The sequence below is a fragment of the Nothoprocta perdicaria genome, unplaced genomic scaffold (assembly GCF_003342845.1).
Source record: "Nothoprocta perdicaria isolate Ctin4 unplaced genomic scaffold, notPer1 scaffold_15, whole genome shotgun sequence".
NCBI lineage: Eukaryota > Metazoa > Chordata > Aves > Tinamiformes > Tinamidae > Nothoprocta > Nothoprocta perdicaria.
This window is the reverse complement of record NW_020454649.1, coordinates 4,599,411-4,620,826: the sequence shown is the minus strand read 5'-3', so window position 1 is coordinate 4,620,826 and position 21,416 is coordinate 4,599,411. Positions and strand designations below refer to the sequence as shown.

Genomic DNA, 21,416 nt, shown 5'->3' with positions numbered 1-21,416 from the left:
GAATATTCTTTAGACTGGCTTCCAATTTCAGATTAATGAGGCTTTGTTGTTTTTATTCACACTTACAAAGCCTCCCCTGGGATATGCATCTCCCCAAGCTTGGCAGGTTTCTCATTTGGTTTTTCTGGTACATGCAGTGTTTTCACTCCCTTTGGGCAGCTGCAGCATCTCTTCCCTCTGTTTCATAGCAGGAGGCTGCATCAAACATTAGCTGATTTTTTGGACAGGAACTACCTGTGATGCAGAACATCAATCAGCTGGAAACAAATCTCGTATTTAATCATCCTCTCAGGCAGCAAAGTCATCATTGCCTTGCTTTTCTTTGACACATTCTTCTCTTCCTCAGAAAGGGAAAAGACAGTGCGAAGCATTTCTGGAATAACATGCCAAGCAACAGAGCCACTTCAGTTCTTCTGAAGGAGACAAAGGCATCTCCTACATTGATGTACATTATTTACAATATGCAGAGCTTGGAATTTGCATTCAGGCAGCACTATGAAGGACATGACATTAGAAAGGTCAAATCATATATTAAAATCATAGATTACAGTTGCAAAATAAGAACAATAATCAGGTAAAGAAGTCAGAGAACTGCAAACACCTTCAGAGCACCACACCACTGCTGGAGCATCACGCCACTACCAGAGGCACAAGCACTTCTATGTTGTTCAGGATATAGGAAAAATAAAGGCTTAAAAACACAGGCAGATACTATCTGGGACAGAACTTGGGCCAAATAGCCAAAAAATGCAACAAACATGAAGCAAACTATTATTCTTGGAAACATTGCTCTCCCCGCGCAGCACCAACGCCGCGCGCAGGGCGGAAGGAGCAGCCCAGCAGCCCCCACACGTGTCAGGGCAAAAGGAGAAGCTACCCCAAGCACCGCCTGCGCAACTCGGCTCCCACACACTCACATCCTTACACTGAGTCTTACTCCAGCATCTCACTGGCACTGTGTTAGCAAAGCCACTGCACAGTCAACAGCAGAAAAGAACCGTCTTGTTGCAATGGATAAAAAAAAAAAAAAAAAAAGGAAATGCTTCTGTTTCTGCAGGCGTTTCACCCTAATTAGAACTTTAAAACATCCTGTCACTATATACAAAATTTTCAGATGAGTGCATGCAACGTAAATAACATATGGCAAAGACACTATAGTGAACAAAGCAGAGTTTGGTCCCCACATTTAAGCTTCAGTTCCACACACAGGCACAAACATGTTTGTTCTGGATGCGTGCAGTCCCAGCCTGCCCAGGAGGACAGCTGGTAGATAAAGTCTGCCATCACCAACCTGCATTAGTCTTCATCTCTAGCCACGGTCATTCACAAACCTTTCAAGTTCCTACAAGCCCTTCTCACTCAGCCCAGAGGCTCCTTCTCTGCTGTCCAAAGGCAGAGCTCCCGCAACACGAGAATGGCTGAGCTCAGTAGAGCCGAAGTTTCACTCGGCCTTAAGTGGCCAGCAGCAAATGCCTACAGAAGACAGTAAAAGCATCAGGAAAATATCAGTGCCCACCATCCTAGCCTTCTGAACAGAAGGCAGCATATCCGTATTTAATGATAATATAGTTTATTATATTAAATATAATATATTATATATAATATATTAAACTAATATATTAACTAACTAATAATTAACTAACTAATAATATATTAAATAATGCCCTGTTGTCTGATTGAAGCTCACCTTCAGGAAAATGCAAAAATAGTGAATAGCAATGGCTGTGGCTTAGCTTCAGATCCCTTGAAAAGAGCACCCCACCTTCGCCAGGAGCTGACAGGACAAATGCATCTTCACAAAAGGCACAATTCGGATACCAAGGAGAAGAATATAGCATCAACTATCATAGAAATTGCATGCTTGCAAGCAACAGCAAACCGCCGAGGAACTGGCTGTCTGCGCTGGCGGCAGCAGGCGAGACGAGGTGGTCACAGTGCCCCAGGACAGCGCCCTGCTCCCGCCACCCTCCCATGGCCACGAGCCTGCACCACGATCCATGAGTATCCGTGAGCAGCACCACGGAGCTGCTGAGGTCCAGGCGGCTACAACCTTTGCATCACGCTCCTCACAAGAGCTACCTGCCACAGGGAAGACAGAGTTTACAGAAGCAGATCTATGCTGCAAGGTAACAACCTAAACTTTCCACTTTCCTGTCTTGATATTTAGAAGTAATAACACTAGTACTAGAGGGGAAAAAAAATTCCAAGTGTCCAGAATTAAATTCCAATGATGAGTAAAACAGGTCTAAGGCATGGTAACTAAGAAAGGAAGTCACTAGGCAAAAAAATTCTCTTTATGTTTGTTAATGTAGACTACTAGGTTCACAGTCAACTTTTTTTAGAAAGTAAAAAATTCTTTAACCACTGTTGATATGTTGGCATCATCCCTGTGATGCCACTGAAGGTTTTAGGCAGAGTTTGAGGTTGCACAACACCAGTGAGAGCCATCAATTGCTACTGCCCAACCTGGGCACTTTATACAGAAGAAAATGAAATGACTGAGAGCACAAAGGTGACATCTTCAAGGAAGGGCTAACACACACATAAGCACTCATCCCTTTTACTGAAAACTCTTAAGTAACGTTACATGCTGTGGGTTCCTGACGTGCATTAGAACTGCAACGCAATAAATGAGTAAGTATGATTAACATACAATCACCTCAAATAAAAAGCTTTAGAATTTCCTCCTCAGTGAAAAGTGATGAGAAGTTCTCCCTTTCCCACCTCCTGCTGTCAGGTGTAAATCACCATTTACTCCCTGGAGAATTCACACACTCATAAGGATGCACCACCAACCAATGTGAAACTCTGATCCTAAAGTAAAGGAGGAGATGTGCATCTACATATCATGTAGAGTGTCTTGACTCAAGTAAGAAAACATCATTCCAAAATTCTAGATTCTCTTATGTAACTGGTATTATATTTAAAAACGGACCAAAAAAAAAGGTAAAGAACAGATGTCTATAAAGCTAAATGCACGACATTGATGCATAAATGCTCCCAAGTTCAACACTTCAAGAAAAATTTTATTCTGGCTTCACTTCAGATGTGGCCATTTTCTTTCATCCCTTATTTCTGCTTCTTGGTTCTCCCAGCTACTTTATTCAATGGTTACAGCTATAGAGATATTTACTTGAGGAGAAAAACCCCACAGGCCACAGGACAGCAGAGGAGAGAGTATGAAGAAAAATGTCAAGAGCAGCCTCAGAAAGGGTCTGAGTGTGGTGTGTCTGTCCTCTTCTAATGGGGGTTCGAAGCTTGAGGTGTTGAGATGGCCCCGCTCGTCCCGGGTGCAGGCCCAGGGAACCGGCCGCAGCGAGGCCGGGGGCATAAGAAGTATCTCAGGATTTCACAGCTGCTACTTCGAAGAAGAGAAGGGAGCAACAAGAAATTATAATTTCCAAAGAAAACCCTTTTGGTGGAGGTTTGAAGGACAAGCCCTATAAAGTCTCCAATAGCAGCACATCCTAGAAAAGATCAAGGAATTAAAAAAATCTCAAAAAAGATGCAAGAGTGAAACCTTCCTATATGATGACCCATATACACAGTAGCAGCTTTTCAACTCTGAATAAAAAAGGCAAAGCAAAAATAGCATTTTCAAGAATGAGCCAGGAACAAAATGGATATCCAGAATAGACCTAAGAGACAGATCAAGAGAAAAAGTTTTCAGCTGTCTACATCAATTGAAACATCCTCGAAGTAAATTTCCCAAAATATTCTTCCAAGGGCTAAAGCAGTGGGGTATGGGCAGAGACAGCAGGGAGACACATGACAGTGCTGTAACAGTCTTCATAAGCAAAGACTATGAGGTTAGTCTCACGACTTGAGCTTGAATGTCTTCATTTCAAAAAGTTTTAGGTAAAGTCTTTGGCTTAAAGGTCCTCTTACAACACGGGTGTGTGTCAAAGGGTGCCAACTAGGGGTAACTAGGAGTGTTAATATAATTTTGTAGTCTGAAATTAATAGATTATACAGAAAAGATACCATCTATATACCTACGTTATTCCCTTATCTCTTTAGGTCTATGATTGCATTGCTGTAACTTATTTAAAGAAAAAAAAAAGAAAAAAGAGTCTCGTGTATGGGCACGTGACTGAAGATGCACACGTACTCTGTTTGTCCAATCTTGGAGACTTTCAGCATAGGATGGGCTTCCAAATACTCCACTCGCCCCTTCTTGCTGCAGGTAGCCTCCACTGTGCCCAGCTCGGGAGCCCTGCATGGACAGTGATGGGGAACAGGAGCAACTGCAACAGGTCAAACCGCAGCCCCTTCCAAGTGCAGCTCCCTCCATGAAGATCACGGACTCCTACAGCAATACATTTAACCACAGGCTAACCTGGAGAGCACTTCACAAGGGTCATTATCCCCACAGAGATGAAATCTGGACTCAGGGAACGAAGGGCACTGGTGGGAGCCCTCTCTCCCGCAGGAAACTGACCTGCGGAGGCTCCGTTAGCGCCGGTGTCGCTCCCTGGGGAGGCACCGCAGGCCAGCCGGGCCCCTTGGCGGCAGGGTGGCCCGGCCAGCCAGCAAGGGGACACGGGGCAGCAAGGGGACCCGGGGCGGCCCAGCTGCCAGAACACGCGCAGCACTGCAAACTGAGGCGAAGAACAGGAGGGAGGCCAGCCCCGGGCCAGAGAACAAGTGTTTCCTTGCACCAGAAGGCTGTGTGCATGTTCAGCTGACAGCACACAGCTCACACGGAATGTTAGCTTAATAAAAATGAAGCAGGAGCTCTCTCAAAGCAATCTCTCAATGAGTGCAAAGAGTGAACTAGGACAATTATTTCAGTCTGGGAATTAGCCAGGTTACTTTGGAACTACCAACTATTTTTGCAGCCTGTGAAGGATCCCCACTTTTTGTTCAAATCCGTCTCTGTCCTCTGCTTTGGAATGTCAACAATTAGAATGAGGAGCAAATCATCAAAACACTGAAATGGGAGAAATGCAAATATAGGTCTAAAATAAGGCTGGCCTTTCAGGAAAGCCAGTTATGAGACATGGCAATACCATACTTGCTCTCTGAGAGCTTTCCCACAATACAGCTGCTTCTTTTTTCATAGCTACACAACCTCTCCTTGCCCCAAAGCAGCAGTTTTGCCTAAAAGAGCAGTTGAGGTGAACTTGGTTGAACGGTCTCTTCTAATTACACATGGATTTCCCTCAGCTCGGGTTTGATATTCAGTGCTTGGACTATTCCTGCATTCCCTAAGCTACCTACAGGAATGAGCAGTGTTTCTCCCTATAGAGAAATCTTGTACTGCAATGGAAGAAGTTGGAGAAAAGAATTTAATGTCAGGGTCAAATTCTGAGAAACATAAAAAATGTTAACCTTCCTCCCCTAGAAAAATGCCTGTACTTGTAAAAAAAACAAGCATTTTAGTCATGGCACATGCTTCAATATTGGAAGGAACAGAGTAACTCCGCCTCTTCCTATGGCTTTCCATCATCATGCAATTTACAGAGTCAGGACTCCATAATTGGACTCCATAACAACTATGAACATTTTTTTTTAATAATAGATGCTACAGCATTTATGGGAGCCAGAGCCTGTTCTTTCAGCCTTATCTAACTATAATGCTGATTCATGAAGGCTAACTCCAAGATAAAAAAAAATTCAATGTGCAGTTAGAGAACTAGTCATCAGCTTTAATGCAGAGTTTGGCCTGTTCAGAATACTGCAAACCACTTCAATATAGACAGCTATGTGCCTAAGCCCCCTGTGCCACTAGGAGAGAAAGGAGGAAACAGGCAGAAAGCAAGTGGCTCATCCAGATCACCCAGTAACAAGCACCAGAGACAGGAAATTTAAATATTTACTCAAAGAAAAATGAGTTACACTCTCCTATCTAGCTGCTGTCAGCCCTGCCGTAAGGGGCAAACTTAGCCCTTACTTACCTCCAAGTAAGGAGAGGTACCCCCTTACCCCCCAACTTATCTCCAAGGCCTTCTCTTTCTTTCCACCTTCCTCCGCCTGCAAACTCATAGGGTGACCAAGAGGTTCAACAGAGTTGCAGATGCTGAGAGGCACAGGAGGAATATTTCCACAATTAAAATACCTCTTAGCAAAGCCCTGCAACTTTAACTGTGTGTTACTCCCTCAGTTCTGCCTTCAAAGGTCTTTTCCTTCTTCACTTGTTAAGACATTCACCTTCAAAATTATCACCCCCTCCCATCCAAAACCACAACATTAAACTGAGAAATAAAGTGAGACAGGAAAAGCATCAAAGTAGTATTTTGCACCTACTGGTCATCTTAAAGATAAGCTAGCACTCCTGGGACTTGCACCATGCACAGGTATTACTCCACCTCGATAAAGGCTGTGACACACTCCACGCTATTTACTATCAGACCCCTCTTGCAGAGCAGCAAAACGTCAGAGCTCGACACATTAACTTTATTAGGAGCTGGTCTGGGGAATCCTGGCCCAAATGTGCCACGAGATCCTGTCTGCACTTGTAGCATTTTGTGATTCCTGGGGACAGTTCTGCTGTGGTAGCTGTCACCACAGTCTACTTCATTTGCAGAAGTATTAATAAAAGTCTCATCACCTGATTTCACAGTACTTCGTAAATGAGGTAAGTATCACTAATGCTGTTTTATGAGCAGTTGCATTTCAAGCACAACTTCAGAAGTTTCCACTGAGGAAAAAACAGATTATGTTATTCAGTCTGACTAGCAAAACTCCCTCATTCCACTATACTAGTGAGCAACACTCTCTAAACCTTATGATGAGTTCCTGTGTTTGTCAAAGCCCAACAGCCACGTAAACAATTGCATGAAAATTCTAGTCTTCAGGAGAGACGAGTTCATGTCCTCAAGCTCCCGACTGTACTTTAAGTGCCCAAAGGAAGACAAAGCATTTCCCATTTTTCACTGTCTCATGAGTTTTAAATGTAAACAGTGAGCGGCATTCTCCCCTCACTTATTTTACTTGAGAAATTCTGTTTATGAAACCGGGGAAAGCGCATACAAAACACAGAGCAGACTGCACCTTCGGCTGGGGCATTCCACACTTGTCAGAACAGAGAGGAAACTGCAAATATCTACGTGAGAATTTCTTTACATGTCATCTGTCAAGCCTGAATTTAGCATGCTTGTGACACTGAGAAAAACACAAACAGCTACAAGAAAGGATATTCTCCACATACATACTATTGCCATTAAATCTCAAAGAGCCCATCCTGAAGTGTATTTCTGCCAACAGAAAGTTCTCCCAAACCTTTTTCTGTCATTGCTCAGGAAGATCAAGGATGAGGCAGCAAACATGTTCCAAATACAGCTGACAGCAAAAAGGGGGTTAGATAAAAAGGATTTATTCTTTCTTGCATAATTGGATTGGGCATAAGATGGATGTGGGAGGACAGTTTCAGTGTACAAGAACAACGCTGCATCATTTCAGAAAGGGAAGACTTAGTAAAAGCAGCAGTTCATTCCTTAGCCTTCTAGCATGAGGAGCTGACAGAAAAACAAATTACAAGGCTTGGTTCATGTATTTGTTACATAGAATTTCATACTCTGGAAAAAAAAAAACAGTTTGGGCATTGAAATACTGTATTTCTCACTTCAAGTGAAAAATAATAAAAATAAAAAACAGGTAGACAAGCAAGTGCAGCATCCCTAATGACTACAATGCTAAGAAACAGTTATTAGAGACTTCTTTGTCACGTCAATAAAGATTGTAAACCAGAGAAACAGATTTCAAGCAATAAGCAAGCTTAAATCAAAAGGTGATAGCACTGGAATAAAGCATTCAGGATGTGTTCTTGAAATTTCTGTTTTCTTTACCACAGGTTAAGATACTGTATTGTAACAGCTGCAAACTTGTGTTCAATTCTATTCCCTGTAATCTAACAGAGCAGTAATAGTGCTGTTACTTAGGACATGGCATCAGTGATGAAAATCATCATCAGTGTGGCAGAATATATGCATAAAACCATGACTTGCTGGGTAAATCATCTTTGCCTATATAGGCATGTATACCTGTTTTTAAATAAAACCCAATCCCAACTGCCACCACAATATGCATTTGTACCTCTTTTCTGCTGAGGCATACGGACGTACAGAAAATGAGTGAAACTCTCCAGATGCCCCTATAAACCACACAATCCTGCACCCCCAGGGAGCGTGGGTGACACTGAATACGTGTTGAAGCACTGGAAAACACTTCCAAAGGTTATTTCTTCAGAATAGTTCAGTGGCTTGCAAGGCTTGCAATAGTGATTCAGTTAGATGCTAACAACGCTGTAATGCCATTTCATGTTTAACATTTACATAGACAAAAGAAAAGTGTGTTGAAGTTCGTACCTTTTAAATGGGCTTAAAGAACCTGCCAATCACAACTGTGAATCACAAACTAATGGAGCAATAATTTCCATTATTTATTGTATGAAATATTAAAAATATGCACATATAGTTGCACCCTGATATAAAATATAAGGTGGATATGCCAGCTGTCTCAATGAGAGACCTAATTCAGCCGTTTTAGCTCTGTGGTACATAGAGAACGTATAGGTATAGGTATATCATCCTTCTTAGTTTTGCTATGAAAATACTACTATTTAACAAAAAACCCTGGTCCCTTCATTTCCTAAAGCTTAAGTTAGATATATAGAAAATCTCCACATGTCAGCTTTGAGTAGGTATCACCTCTCCACGAGTCCAATCAATGGTTCAGTTGATCACTGTATAGAAATTCAGCCATACTGAGAAGAAAGTCCATGAAACGTTTGTACTTTCCTGCTCTGTGACTGAAGCAATCCTCTGTTTTATTAAAACCGAGAGGAAAAATCACCTTGCTTACCAGAGAGCAGCAACCACCACTTTCAGGAACTGGTAAACCTGTGCTCCTCAAGCCTATTTCAGATGCAAAAGCAGCATCAGGAAAGGTTCCTGAGCCCCGAGGAGAGGGCACAGCCTTGGTTTATATGAAAACATTCATAGTTTCGCAGTATCAGGAAGAGAAAAAAGGAGACAGGAGCCCGGACGCACAGTACCTGTTGTAACTCCATCTGCTGTACGACATGGTCCTGTTGCTGCTGACGCTCTCCATCCTCCGGCTCGGCTGCGGCGCTCGCTCCGGCGGGCGGCCGACCGTCTGGGCGGACAACAGAGGCGCTTTAGGACCAACCTCCCGCCCGGGAGCGAGGCCCTGGCTTGGACACCGAGACCCGCGGCCCTCACGGCGGCGGCGGGAGCGACGCTCGGGAGCGGCCGAATGCGCCGTGCGGAGGGAGCCGCCGGGCCCCGCGCGACGCCCGGGCCTGGGCCGCTAACCCGCCGCAGGGATGCTAAGCTGCTTAGGAGGCAGCCCGCGAGCCGAGCCGGGGGCAGCAGCGGGAGCGCCTCCTGCCGCGCCACGCTCCCCTCTTTTATTTATCCCGGTTTCCACAGATACGGTTCCACGGCGCTGACATCACCCTTCGCCCACCCCGCGGCAGGTCCCGCGCCTGCCAATCCTCCCCTCGCAGGAGCCGATCCCCCGCGCACGGACGCTCCGCGAGCCGCTGGTGCCAGCGCTGCCAAGGTCCTTCCCACCCCCTAGCGCAGAGCACGGCCACCTTAGCTACCTAATCGCACTAGGCTGGCTAATCTCCTGCGTCTGGGCAGAATTAGCTTTGCTGGCTCCTCACTAAGCAAAAGGGATCCCGCGGTGTTACTCGGATGAGTGCAGGACTCCTCTGCAGCCTGTTCTGCAGCTGTGGTTTCAGGCAGGAAGATGCTGCTCTTCCTGGGAGTCTTCAAATCTCTTATTAACGTGGAAGCTAAAGAGAGCTACAGAAACAGGAGCAGGGATCAGGAAGCCTTGGGTCTGTGACTGCAAACCATGGGGAAATCCCCGTCTCCATCGTGTCAGGCGGGAGTCCTGGCCACCCATTTACCTCATGGTCTGTCCCAGTGTTCACTGCACTCTGCGGCCTGAAGCATCCTGCTGAAAATGCCTCTCTGCTACAGTCTAGTTATTTTCCTTTTTTTTTTTCCTCCAACTTAAACCTATATTCCATTAATTATACATACGTCATTCTATTACACATGGTCCAAATACCATTATTTTGCTCATCATTAACAGTGGTTTTGTAGCTAAGGCAGTGGAAAGCAGCAGCCAAGCGAAGAGATGGCCTTTACGTGTTCTATGCCTATTTTAAGGCTCTGGGAACGGCAGGGACCACCTCAGGTTTCAAAGACCAGACTCCAAAGCAAGCTACTTTGCAGGGCCGCGTGGAAGCCCGCAGGCTCAAGGGGATCGCCTTACCATGACGTTGCGGGGATCGAGCGCCGCGCACGCCGGTGGCCAACACGCAGACAATGCGCAGGCAGCGCCCGGCCCACGTGCGGCCAAGAGCCTGCAGGTCAGCGAGGCCAAGCGGCCTCCCGCGCGCTGCCTCCCAGTGCAAACTGCACGGGCTGCCAGCACCCGGGATGTTCAACACAAGGTATGGAGGGCGGCCGGCCTGTTTACCCAGGCTCATCCCAGCCGGCATGGTAGCCCATGCGTCGCCCCCGTTCAAATGTACCCTATCATCAGGTTCCCAATGCCACGTATTTATGAAGCCTGGTTATCCAGATGCGTGGCCGTGCTAGAGCAGGCAGAGATGCCGCCGGATCTTATCACACTGCCTATTAGTACGTACAGATACTCAGATAATCTCAGCACTAAAGAACACCTTGAACTACATTCAATAGATATTAATTCAGTTAAGATGCATCAATCATGAACTTGAAAATAAAGTCAACAGACTTTATATTTTTTTCCCTCAGTTAATTTAAGCCAAGCAATGGAAAAAAAAACTTATGAAAAAACTTACTTTTTGAAGATTCATCTGTTTACTTTTTTTGTTGGTGTTTTTTTTGTTTGTTTGTTTTTTGTTTTCTTCACTGTTCCAGGGTCCTCCCTGAATTAGCACTTCACCAATTAACATTCGCTCTGGAAAGACACAGTGCAACTACCTGACAACCAGGAAGGGTGTAATTTCCTCACTTCTTGTGAAACTAATGGCTACTTCACGCCTGCCCCTTTGGTAAGGCTGCCCACTATGTGCCCTCTGCAGCAGCCCTGAGTGGTAACATTCCCTGGAAACACATTCAACAGAAACCATAGGATGAAGAAATGGGTTTGCTCATTTAGGCACGACCACCTCCTCTTTCTGCTCCAGCATTAGAAATCTGATGATTTTCATTTTTAATATGCTGAAGAGATAGCAATTGTTCAGAAGGTAAAATCCCTCAACCTGTTACTTTTTTCATGTGAAAACACACAATTGCATAAATGGATACAACATGCATGTCTGTGTGTATACATATAAGTAAATAAATACACATATCTATATACATACAGGTTTGAGAAGGATCTGTTGAAGCAGCACTCCGTTTAGCTTCTGTAAACAAACTGAACATAGAACTACATTCTATGAAATCTTGATGCAAGTATCTGCAAAAGATGCACTGGATGACGAAGAATGATACCTGGAAAAAAACAAACCATGAGAAACAGCCTGCTTTCCATAGACTGTGCTTTTATATTTGTGCTTTTTCTCATTTTCCACAAATCAGGAGAATGTTTTAGCTAGGTAACTTTCAGACCACGACTATTCAAATCTTATGCTCATATGACAACAAAATAGTATGTTGAGATTATACCTGCCACTCAGATGATACCTGAAAATCATGACATTTCAGAGTATGCCTTAAGGAACTATTAACACTGAAATGACAAGCTGTAGCTACTCAGCAGCTCTAAGTAGCCAACTTGACAAGACCTAGCATCAATATTTTTCCGCGTTAGCCAAAATAGTGTCTTATTTGCCTTTTAAAGCATAAGCTGTGGAGATGCAGCTCTCATGTCTACCCCAATTACTGCTTTTCTTTCACGACTCCCCGCCAATGTAACAGGTCTTTTGGTTAAAATGCACAGTTCAGCTATGGTTATATGATGGGGTTACAAGTAAGGGACAAGACTCACGATCCAGGCAGTCATTTAAGTTTCATGTCCTGCGTTCATCTGTTAACAATTCATAGCAAAGTTGTTCAAGCTTGACATGATGGAAACAGTGCAGAAAATAAGCAGATGCTCCACAAGGAGACCATGACCAGTCCCCGTCCCTCAGTAGAGCACTACTAGTATTGCTGTTAGGCTACTCGGGGGCAGGGACTCCCAGCTGGGGTGCTGGCTGTGACAGAGCGACTCTGAAACACCAACAAGCTGCAAACAGGGCAATGGAGAGTTGGGCTAAGCCCTTGTGAAAGGCACAGAGCAAAACTAATGTTTGGCACAACATTAAGGCAAACACCCTGAAAATGCACACCAGTGGATGTGCTACCCATATCGGAGAGAACAAGGCTGCTGTTGTGCAGTATTACTATCCAAAATGAAGCAAGAGAAATATGCATGCACACGTGCAACTGTGCAGCCTCCCGCTACCTCTCATAATACTGCCCAGATACTGCTCAGGGACACAAAGGCTCTAGTGAAGCTCCTTGCAAATAAATCCACCCATGCAAAGCAATGCCAAATCAAGCTCAGTGAGCTAGGGATGCTCCGAGAAGGCTGTGGTTACTGCTTGGAGCACACATTCATTTGTATCAAAGAGGTTTTTCATCTGTTGGTTTTGTCAGGTGCATTTACTAGTGAACCCTGGGGCTGAGGCACTCAGGGTGGCCTTAGGAGGTTCTGAAGTAATACAGGACTTCACCTAAGCTACACCAGGCTAAGTGAAAGAAAGAAAAACAGGAGTCACAAGTTCACAGTCTCTTGCATTAGATCTTTCTTTTACTTACATACCCTTCATTGAGGAAGCATTTGCACAGGTCTTTGACAGAAAATGACTCAAGGGCTTTCATATTTTCAAGATGCGCTCTCCTCCAGCAGTGGTTTTTCATCCCAGCCCATTTTCCAACAGCAGAGGGAAGGAGCACTTTCACCCTGCGTTCCCACTCTTGGACAGCAACAAGGAGAGTCACCACACAACAGCAGCAGAGCAGCAGGCGGGCTTGTGCCGCACGAGCAGCATCCTTGGCAGGGACTGCTCTTTCTTACATCTTCACTATCTGGGATTAGGACCAAGTTTCCTTCCTCATTACCGTATATATCCAGTAATCTTATAGGCTTGATATTTATTTACAAACACTGTTGTTATTCCATACATTACAGTGTATTTTCATTTGGCTTATTCTTTTATTTGGCTTTTTTTTTTTTGTCATTTTATTCACTTATTTGGCTTATTACATATAGACAGCATGTAATAAGTATTTGGCTTATCCACAACCTACATCCAGTGCCTCAGAAGAAAAATACAGCCTAGAAAGCACAGAATTAGTCATAGCTTACTAGCTTACCTACACTTAGAAACCTCTGCTGCTCACTGTGTTCACACTGAGCAGCAAATGTTAAACAGATCCACTGAAAATTGACAATTTACTTAGCTGCTTAGTACTCACTTAAATGTCCAACTATACATACTGACATTCTGCAATGAAGCAGCTTAAAACCATCCTGATCAGTCACTGCTTGACAGCAAAGCCTCCACCAAGACCAAACTTCAAGACACATTAATAATGAGCATGATCTAGCTATAGGAACGCAAGCCCTCAAATACACACACTGCACAGAAAATTCCGCTCGCCAGCATCTTGGGTCCCCGCTCATTTCCCTGGCTTGGAGCTTTAAATAAGATGACATGAACTCTAATGAGAGGAGGGCTGTGCGACGGAAGGATTCAGCTGATGGGGCACAAATGCCCTTTTACTTCCGAGACATTGGAGGTGGGCTCCAAAAGTGGGTATGCCAAAACTTCCCAACTTTTTTTCTCTTACTGCTGCTTCACAAATCTCTCCTTTCCCCTTCTTCTAGTGTTGGAGCACCAAGAGGAGTTGCTCCCCCCAGCTTTGGGCCCTCTGAGCACATCCTGCCCCAGCGCAGGCTCCCAACCCACCCGGCAGCTGGAGTCATACGATTCCCCTGGTTATTTGTTGGAGACAAACATTGGAGATAGGTTGGAGACGGGCAAAAGCTTCACTGTTAATACTCTCCACTGGGATTTGTGCTCAGCCACGAACAACTGGGATCTTGCTTCGTATCAGATGAGTCTGGCAGCAGCACCTTTCAAGCTCTGCTCACGACACGCTCTAGCCACAGCCACAAAAGCTCATTATCATTACTAGTTCCTTTAATAATGTGAATTAGTGTTTGAACAAGGGAGGCTTTCCTCGGGGGTGCTGCATGGAGAAGCCAGTGCTCCTCGGTGGGCCCCACACACGCAGACCTACACGGGCAGAGCAAGCGGGGCACCGGCTGCCCTCCTCCCCAAGGCTTCAACCAAGAACTTCTCCCACTTCTCCCACGGGCTGCCTGTGGTCACCCCCTCAGCTGAGAAGCCTCCAGGGAACAGAGCTCTTAGCATTTGCCACTTGGACACAGAAGGGCCAAAGGGCACACGGCCCCACTCAGGGAACACTATGGCATGGAGACCCTGCTCCAGCTGGTATGGGATCCAAAGGGAAAAAAAGCCAGGAGGCTACAGCCTCCTTCACAGGAGGTTTCCTCCTGCCTCCCTGCTCTCCTCTACCAGTCCCCTTACTGGGACCTTGCTCGACCTCTGCTGCACAAACACCAGTGGGCGGCATTAGCAGCAGCTGATTACGCAGCCCCACTTGCCGGGGGATCTTCCATGTCACAGCAACACCTCAGGAGAGGATTTTGAGCAATAAGAGCAGGAGCTCTGGCCTCCAAAGCATCATCATAAGCGATGTTATCTCCATCAAGGCCCAGCAGCAGCACGCCTTGCAACACTGTGATAGTGCCAAGGCGACATTCATGAGATAACAGCAGGAGACTTTTTGCATCTGGAAAAGCAAGGGAGTTTGTATGTCAACTCTAAAGAAAGTCTGTCTCACTTAAAGCAAATATTCTCCTCTAGCAACCACAGAAGTTTTAAGACAACAGGAAAACCTCAAGAGAAAACAGTCATTAACCCTTTAACTCCCAGACAAGCACACTGGCATTCCTGCAGCAGAAATACAATCCTGAGCCTAATCATGGAACAATATACGGGTTCATACTTAAGTGCCTACCAATACTACCAGCATTTAAGTGCATCACTGAAACAGATCCATAGAGCAAATAAGCAGAACCTCAAAGCCACCAACAACCTCTCCTATTACGTTTAAGAATTAAAAGCCTCAGTCATTTTTATACATCACTCATTCCTGGAACTGAAGCTACCTGACCTAGTGGCAATATGAGCCTCTATATCTGTGCACAGTGACAGGTAAGGGAACAACAGGGCAGAGCCTGCCCACCTAGGGACTGGCTTGCTGCCTCGGAGGACGCAGGAGATGCCTGTGAGGAAACACCAGCAATTTCAGCTGAGGAACAAACTGGAAGGCAAGCAGCAAGGTACAAGCTGTTCTACCCCACTGAGGAGAGCAGCCTAAGAGCATCTGTGCTGCTCAGGTGTGACTAGCCACGGGGAGAGGCAACATCCCCCAGCAGCATGAACAGAGCGGGCTCTGTGGCCCCTAATACCTGTGCTAGGTACCAATAAGCCAGGGCCTTTTATAATACAATGTTTCATGCTGAGGAAATAATGAAGAAGGAACACTGTTGACAGTCCTTCCACATGTAAAAATAAAGCTCAAAAATCAGGCTCAAAAATTCTCTGAAAATAGGGAGGTGGGAACTGGGGAGCTCCAAACCATTACACTGGGCATATTTCTATACCTAATTTTACTTTCAAAGGATAATGCAGCTTCTAAATATTCTCTCCATGAGTGAATGTAATTTTGGTTTGCTTTTGATATAATAATTTCATCCATCAGTCTCCAAACACTTTGCCAACAAAAGAGTTGGCATTATTTACATTGCACAAAAGGAAACTGAAACCTAAAGACAACCAGGAGAAAATGCACGTACTGACTGGCACGCTCCTGACCTGCACTCCAGCATCCCAAGCACTGCAATGCCTCCAAATCCCAAACGCAACAACAACGCTGACTCCCTAAACATCTCTTGGCTGGAAGCATTTTGAAACATGTTTTCTTTTCTGCCCATGCTTATTTCTAGGTCCCTCTCAACAAATACAGGATAATTGCTTTTGGTTTTTAATATGGATCTTTAGGATTGAGGAGCTCATTATACCACAATACTTGTGCAAGGCTGGATGAGTCTGTGTTTGGAATATGGCTCAGCCCATCATTCAGGGTCCTCTAGTCTCCAGCCAGACTTCACTGAACACAGCTGGTTTTTCTTTAAAAATAAATTTAGACTGGACCTTGTCATTTGGATTAAACATATTGTCCATATAGTCATTTGGATGAAACAATATTCAAGTTTCCCCACATTTACAAAAAGAAAAAATGCAGTGTGTCTAACTTCAGACTGTGCGAGTGGATTGCCATAGTGGTTTTCAGCGAAGTATTACTCCCTATATAAATAAGAATTAAAACATGAATTGTAAAAATCGTTTTGATCAAAGATATCTTCCAGTTTAAGCAAACTAACAAAGCAGTCCCTCTGCAAGGAATAAAAACATACCATGTTTCCTACTAGCATCCTTTTAATAAAATGTATCTTAATATTCACATTGTAGTATTTTAAAAATAAGGCTTATTTCTCCCCACTTGTATTTTGGAAAACAAGGAAAAGCCTGCATTCTCCTTCACTGAAAATGGGAAAATCACCCAGATGTGCAGAACCTGGTATTGATTTGGGGGGTTATGTACAGCCTCCTTGTCAGCTAGGGGGGGGCAGCTCTGCTACCTACTGCACAAGGGGACAAAATATCGGCATCTCTTTTGCTAAAAGACAGTGTGGAAGGTATGTAAGGATGGGTAAATACAAGGCTACACACTGGAGCTCTCAGGATGATGTTACGCTTGCTGGAGGGAGGAGGGCAAAAGGAAGATGTAATAGATGACACAGGAAAAGTTAGGAGGTAAAAAAACGTAATTGCAGCAGGTGGCATCAAGGAAAAGCCAGGTAAAAAATGAAAGACCTCAAAAGACCACGTCCAGGTAAAAAATGAAAGACCTCAAAAGACCACGTAAGTCTAGCAGGCATGCCAGACTTCAACTCTAGATACGTATTACGAAGAAATCATTTCTGAACTTTAGAAGAGTGAAAGAGGGGGCAGAAGCCAGGACACACAAAGCTCCATTTCAGACCCCATCTGCTGGGGAATTTGCGTATTACGCTCACCCTCCGCACTCACACCCTGGTACTTGCCCTTCTAACCACCCATTAAGTTCCCAGCTTGAGGAGCAGAACTTCAGGTTCAAACAAACAAACAGAGTATACCCAGTATAGATTAAATGGTTAACTAATCACCCCACTGATTCAGATTTAATTCATCAAAAAAGGGATTATTTAAGGATGTAATATAACTGCTGAAGTACGTAAAAAGATCAAGAAACAAAGGTCATTTCAGATTTTAATCACAAAATCCATGAGATGCTGGCACACCTACACACTCGGAGTCCCCTCTCTGCCAGGGGACTCTGTCAACCCAAAGACACAAGTCAAAGACGACCGACCTACCTAGTACACCTCTACACCTCAAGCAATGCAGTCTTTGGAAGAATGGCAAAAAGTGCCTATAAAACTGCACACATCTATCAGTCCTACCACATCTGTTTTTGTTTTTATGTTAGTAACACAAAATCACAGGTTTCATGCTGGAAAATATGTTTACTGCTATTATACTTCCTAGCTTTTTAGCAACTTCTGTGAACATACACAGGAGAGAAAAACAAAAAAAGGCTCTTAGCCCTGCTCTGGCTGAAAAGAGCTTTCAAGTGCAGAATCTTTCATTAGATCCTACCTGAATTCTCAACAGATGCATCACAAGACACACCGATGCCTGTGAGCATGCGAGGGAATTGTGCATTGTGGAGCTCTAGCTACAATGACAGCTCGATTATTGCTCTAGTTATCAAGTGTATGATAACACAGATCCGAGCCACACACGATGGCTGCTTGTCACGTGCCAGGTGAAATTGTTGTGGTATATTAGACCTCGACACGCATCTAGGGTTATTCCAATTTGTTTCAGGACAAATGCATTACACACTACAGGCAGCAGCTTTCATTCTAACGGTACCTCCCTGGGACATCATCTATAATGACATTTTTACCCATTTCACCAGTTCTTCAGAAATTAAGAAGTATCAAAATGACAGACATCAGCAACGTACCTTGCAGACAGAATGGCCAGGACACTGCTGGGTGCCTTTGGTGCCAGGACCCATTGCCAGCTCCCACTCTTCTGTCCATCCAGCGAGATTGTAACTCCTTTTAGCCCACCGGTCCCCAGCCTGTATTGCTGCAGGAGACTTTTCATTCCCAGGTGGGCTGACTTGGCTGGTTGTCACCATGTAGCTGCTGAGCCCTTTCTCTAGCCTGCCTAGGTCCCCTGGATGACAGCCCTGCTCAGGAGTGATCAGCTGGTCCCCCTGTCTCAGTGTCATCTGCAGACAGGATGAGCACTCACTGTCATCTCCTCTAGGTCAAGGATAGAGACGTTTGACACGACAACCTGCAGCCTAGATCCTATTTGTTATTGTACTAACCCATTAACCACTACCCTCAGAGCCCACACATCCAGGCAGGTTTTTAACCCATCTGGTCATCCAGCTATCCACACAAATCGTAAGGTCCTACATTTGATACAAAAAGGTGGTGGTGGAAGCCTCTGAGTCAAGGTAAACAACATTTGCTGCCCTCTACAAGTCCATCCATTTCACTGGAGAAGGCAATCACATCGGCCAGGTGCAGTTTACCCTTGCTGACTGTTCCTAGTCATCATCTCCCATTCCTAGGCCCAGAAACATGTTTCAGTAAGGCTGCCTGCATGATATCCTAGGAACCTGTTTTTTTGAGAGCTCGAATAACTCTGACTCCAATCTCATTCACTGGTGGTGTTTCTCCTCCTCGTTGTACCTTTTGCTCATCAGGGAGGCCTAGGGCACCCTGTTGGCTGAGACTGAGGCTTGTACCTCAGCCTTATCTATGCCCACTGTCAGTGTCACCCCCTCCAGCAAGGGTCCCATGTGGTCCGTGCTCTACAGGTCATACACAGCTTTGGAAAGGTAAGGGGCCAGAGGGGAATCATCTGCAACAAAGTTATGGAATGGTCTGAAGGAGCAAGTCAGAATTAAGAAGCCTGAGCAATATGAAGAAGCTGATGGAACTAAGAGCGCAACATACCTAGAGCCCTTCAAAACACCAGAAATTACTACTACTGGGAAAAAGACATCACAGAGCTCTTCCTAGAAGGAGACTGCACAAAAAGACTAGAAATAATAGAGCCCAAATCTCAGAACCTGACAACGACGGATATTTTCCCAGACATCATACATAACCAAAATGCACTGCTAGACTCGGGTAGACAGAGATCCAGCATCATGAAGATTGGCTACTGGAAGGAGGATTTGAATGATCTCACAGACAGGTAAATGGGACAGGTGCAACTTTCATTTAATTCCAAAAAGAAAGATAAAGAATTTAAAAAGATTAGCTTATAAAGAAAATTGGACTAGAGGAGTGAACAGCCTCATTATACAACTTGCTTAAACCTGCAGGACTGAAAAAAGAAAATACCAAAAAATAACCAGAATTCAAAAAATAGCTCCCACTTCCTTTACTTCCATCGATGAAGAGATATTTTAAAAGCATGTTTAGAAAGGAACAGAAAGTTACTGCACAAAACAGTACTATCTAAAACCTTGAAAAGGCAGCTATCAGCATTGCTGAGGGATGCGCTTGTAAGTATAAGATGTAACAGTTAAAATTGGCAGTATGGAACTCTACTTGCCTTATGGTACTTGATCATTTCACAAACAAATAAAAATCCCCTTGAGAAACAGAATGTCTCAGTTATGTAACGCAGCAAATAGGAAATAACAGCATTAAAGATGGCTTAGAAAACTACCAGTTAAGAAACATGACACATCTTCCCGAAGGATAGGCATGAAGGATAGGCAGATTTTACAGCCTGCATGAGAAATACGCTGTCACATACACACTTCTATTGTTCTGAAGACACATCAGGTGTTGTCTGAAAGTTATTGCAGGAGGGAAAGGAAGTATTAGAATGATTTAGTTTTCACTTTCAAAGCTCAGTACTACATTACTAGTTTTTTGTCCTTCTGCCAAAGCAAATGACTAAGTTTGGAAACCTGTAAAGAAAAGATTACAGACCAACAGCTTTGCTGTATTTTGGGTCTTTCATTCCTACTCTGTCTGAACAGAGGTCTCAGAGTAAACGCAGCAGACTTTAACAGTCTTTTAAACACATACACATGCCTACCAATACTGACACCTTGTGGTTGTCAATAAAAATGCTTAACGTGCCTTTCACCTTTCTGTCTGAATTGATGATGGTCCCACTCCAGGGCAACAGGCTTCAAGCCAGCACCTCCCTGTGCCCACCCAAAGCTGTGGGGAAGCCACCCTGCAGCTCTGGCCTTTACTGCAGCTGCTACAAGCTGCCAAGCACAGTCACCAAACACCATTCATACCACAGCACTAAGTTCATTTTTATGTTTGTCATGAGATAAACAGGCACTTGGAGAAACGTAACTACATCACACTAGTGCTCTTCAGGGGTCACGCTCAAATGAAATTAGTTTCTTTTCTTGTTCATAGAAGTAATTCCTGCCTACGACCAGGAAGAGCTTTTTTGAGTGCTTTTATTTAAAGTTTTGGTAGACTCTGTTCCACACTAACGTCTCCCTCCCTACAATACTTTCATACGCCAGAGGCACACATAAAAAAGTGTAGTAATTTATAAAGTGCTAGATGTCATTACAAATCAGTGAATACCAAACACCTGGTGCACTGTAATCAGCTATAAAAGGCAGCTCGAGAGATCAGTACCTGTTTTCTTTCCGTCAGCAAAGCAAGTTCAGCTCTGCATGCTGCTTGCTGGATGCCTCAGGACCAGACCCGTTACACTACGGGCATTAATCTAGTTTAGCTTTTATGAAGGACATATATTTACCCTTTATGCGTATTCCACCAAAAAAGTATCTATAGCTTTCTCCAGTGTCTCTACTAGAGTACCTCTAAAAAAAAGTAAAAAAGTATCTCTAACATTTGTCTTCCTACAACATTTTGGTAGCCAGCTTCTACACAAAGCAGGCACAACACACAACTGTGGAGTGCTGCTTCTGGCTCTTAGGCTCTCTTTAGTTTAAATCGTTGCCTTTTCCACTTCTGCCTCATCTCCAGCTCTTGATCCTCCTAGCTAAAAGCTGCTATGACAACGCTACATTCTTAAAAATCTCCAAGACTTTAATTTTTGTAAAGACTGCATCTTCTGTGAAGTGGGTCAGCTAGTCAGCCACACAAAACCCTATCATGCCTTTGGAATTCTAGTTTGCATTTTTCTCTAAATTCAGTTTGAGAGTTTCTTCAACTCT

The 21,416-nt window shown here is 44.3% G+C and overlaps 1 protein-coding gene across 1 annotated transcript in view; it reads right to left on the bottom strand.

Moving 5' to 3' along the window:
- TUB (tubby bipartite transcription factor) overlaps nt 1–9,044 on the bottom strand; it is a 112,087-nt gene extending 103,043 nt beyond the window's left edge. The window contains exon 1 of the mRNA XM_026034694.1: nt 8,999–9,044. Coding sequence (XP_025890479.1) covers nt 8,999–9,027 — 29 coding nt within the window. The 5' untranslated portion in view covers nt 9,028–9,044. The remainder of the gene's footprint in view (nt 1–8,998) is intronic.
- Nucleotides 9,045–21,416: the final 12,372 nt, after the last annotated feature.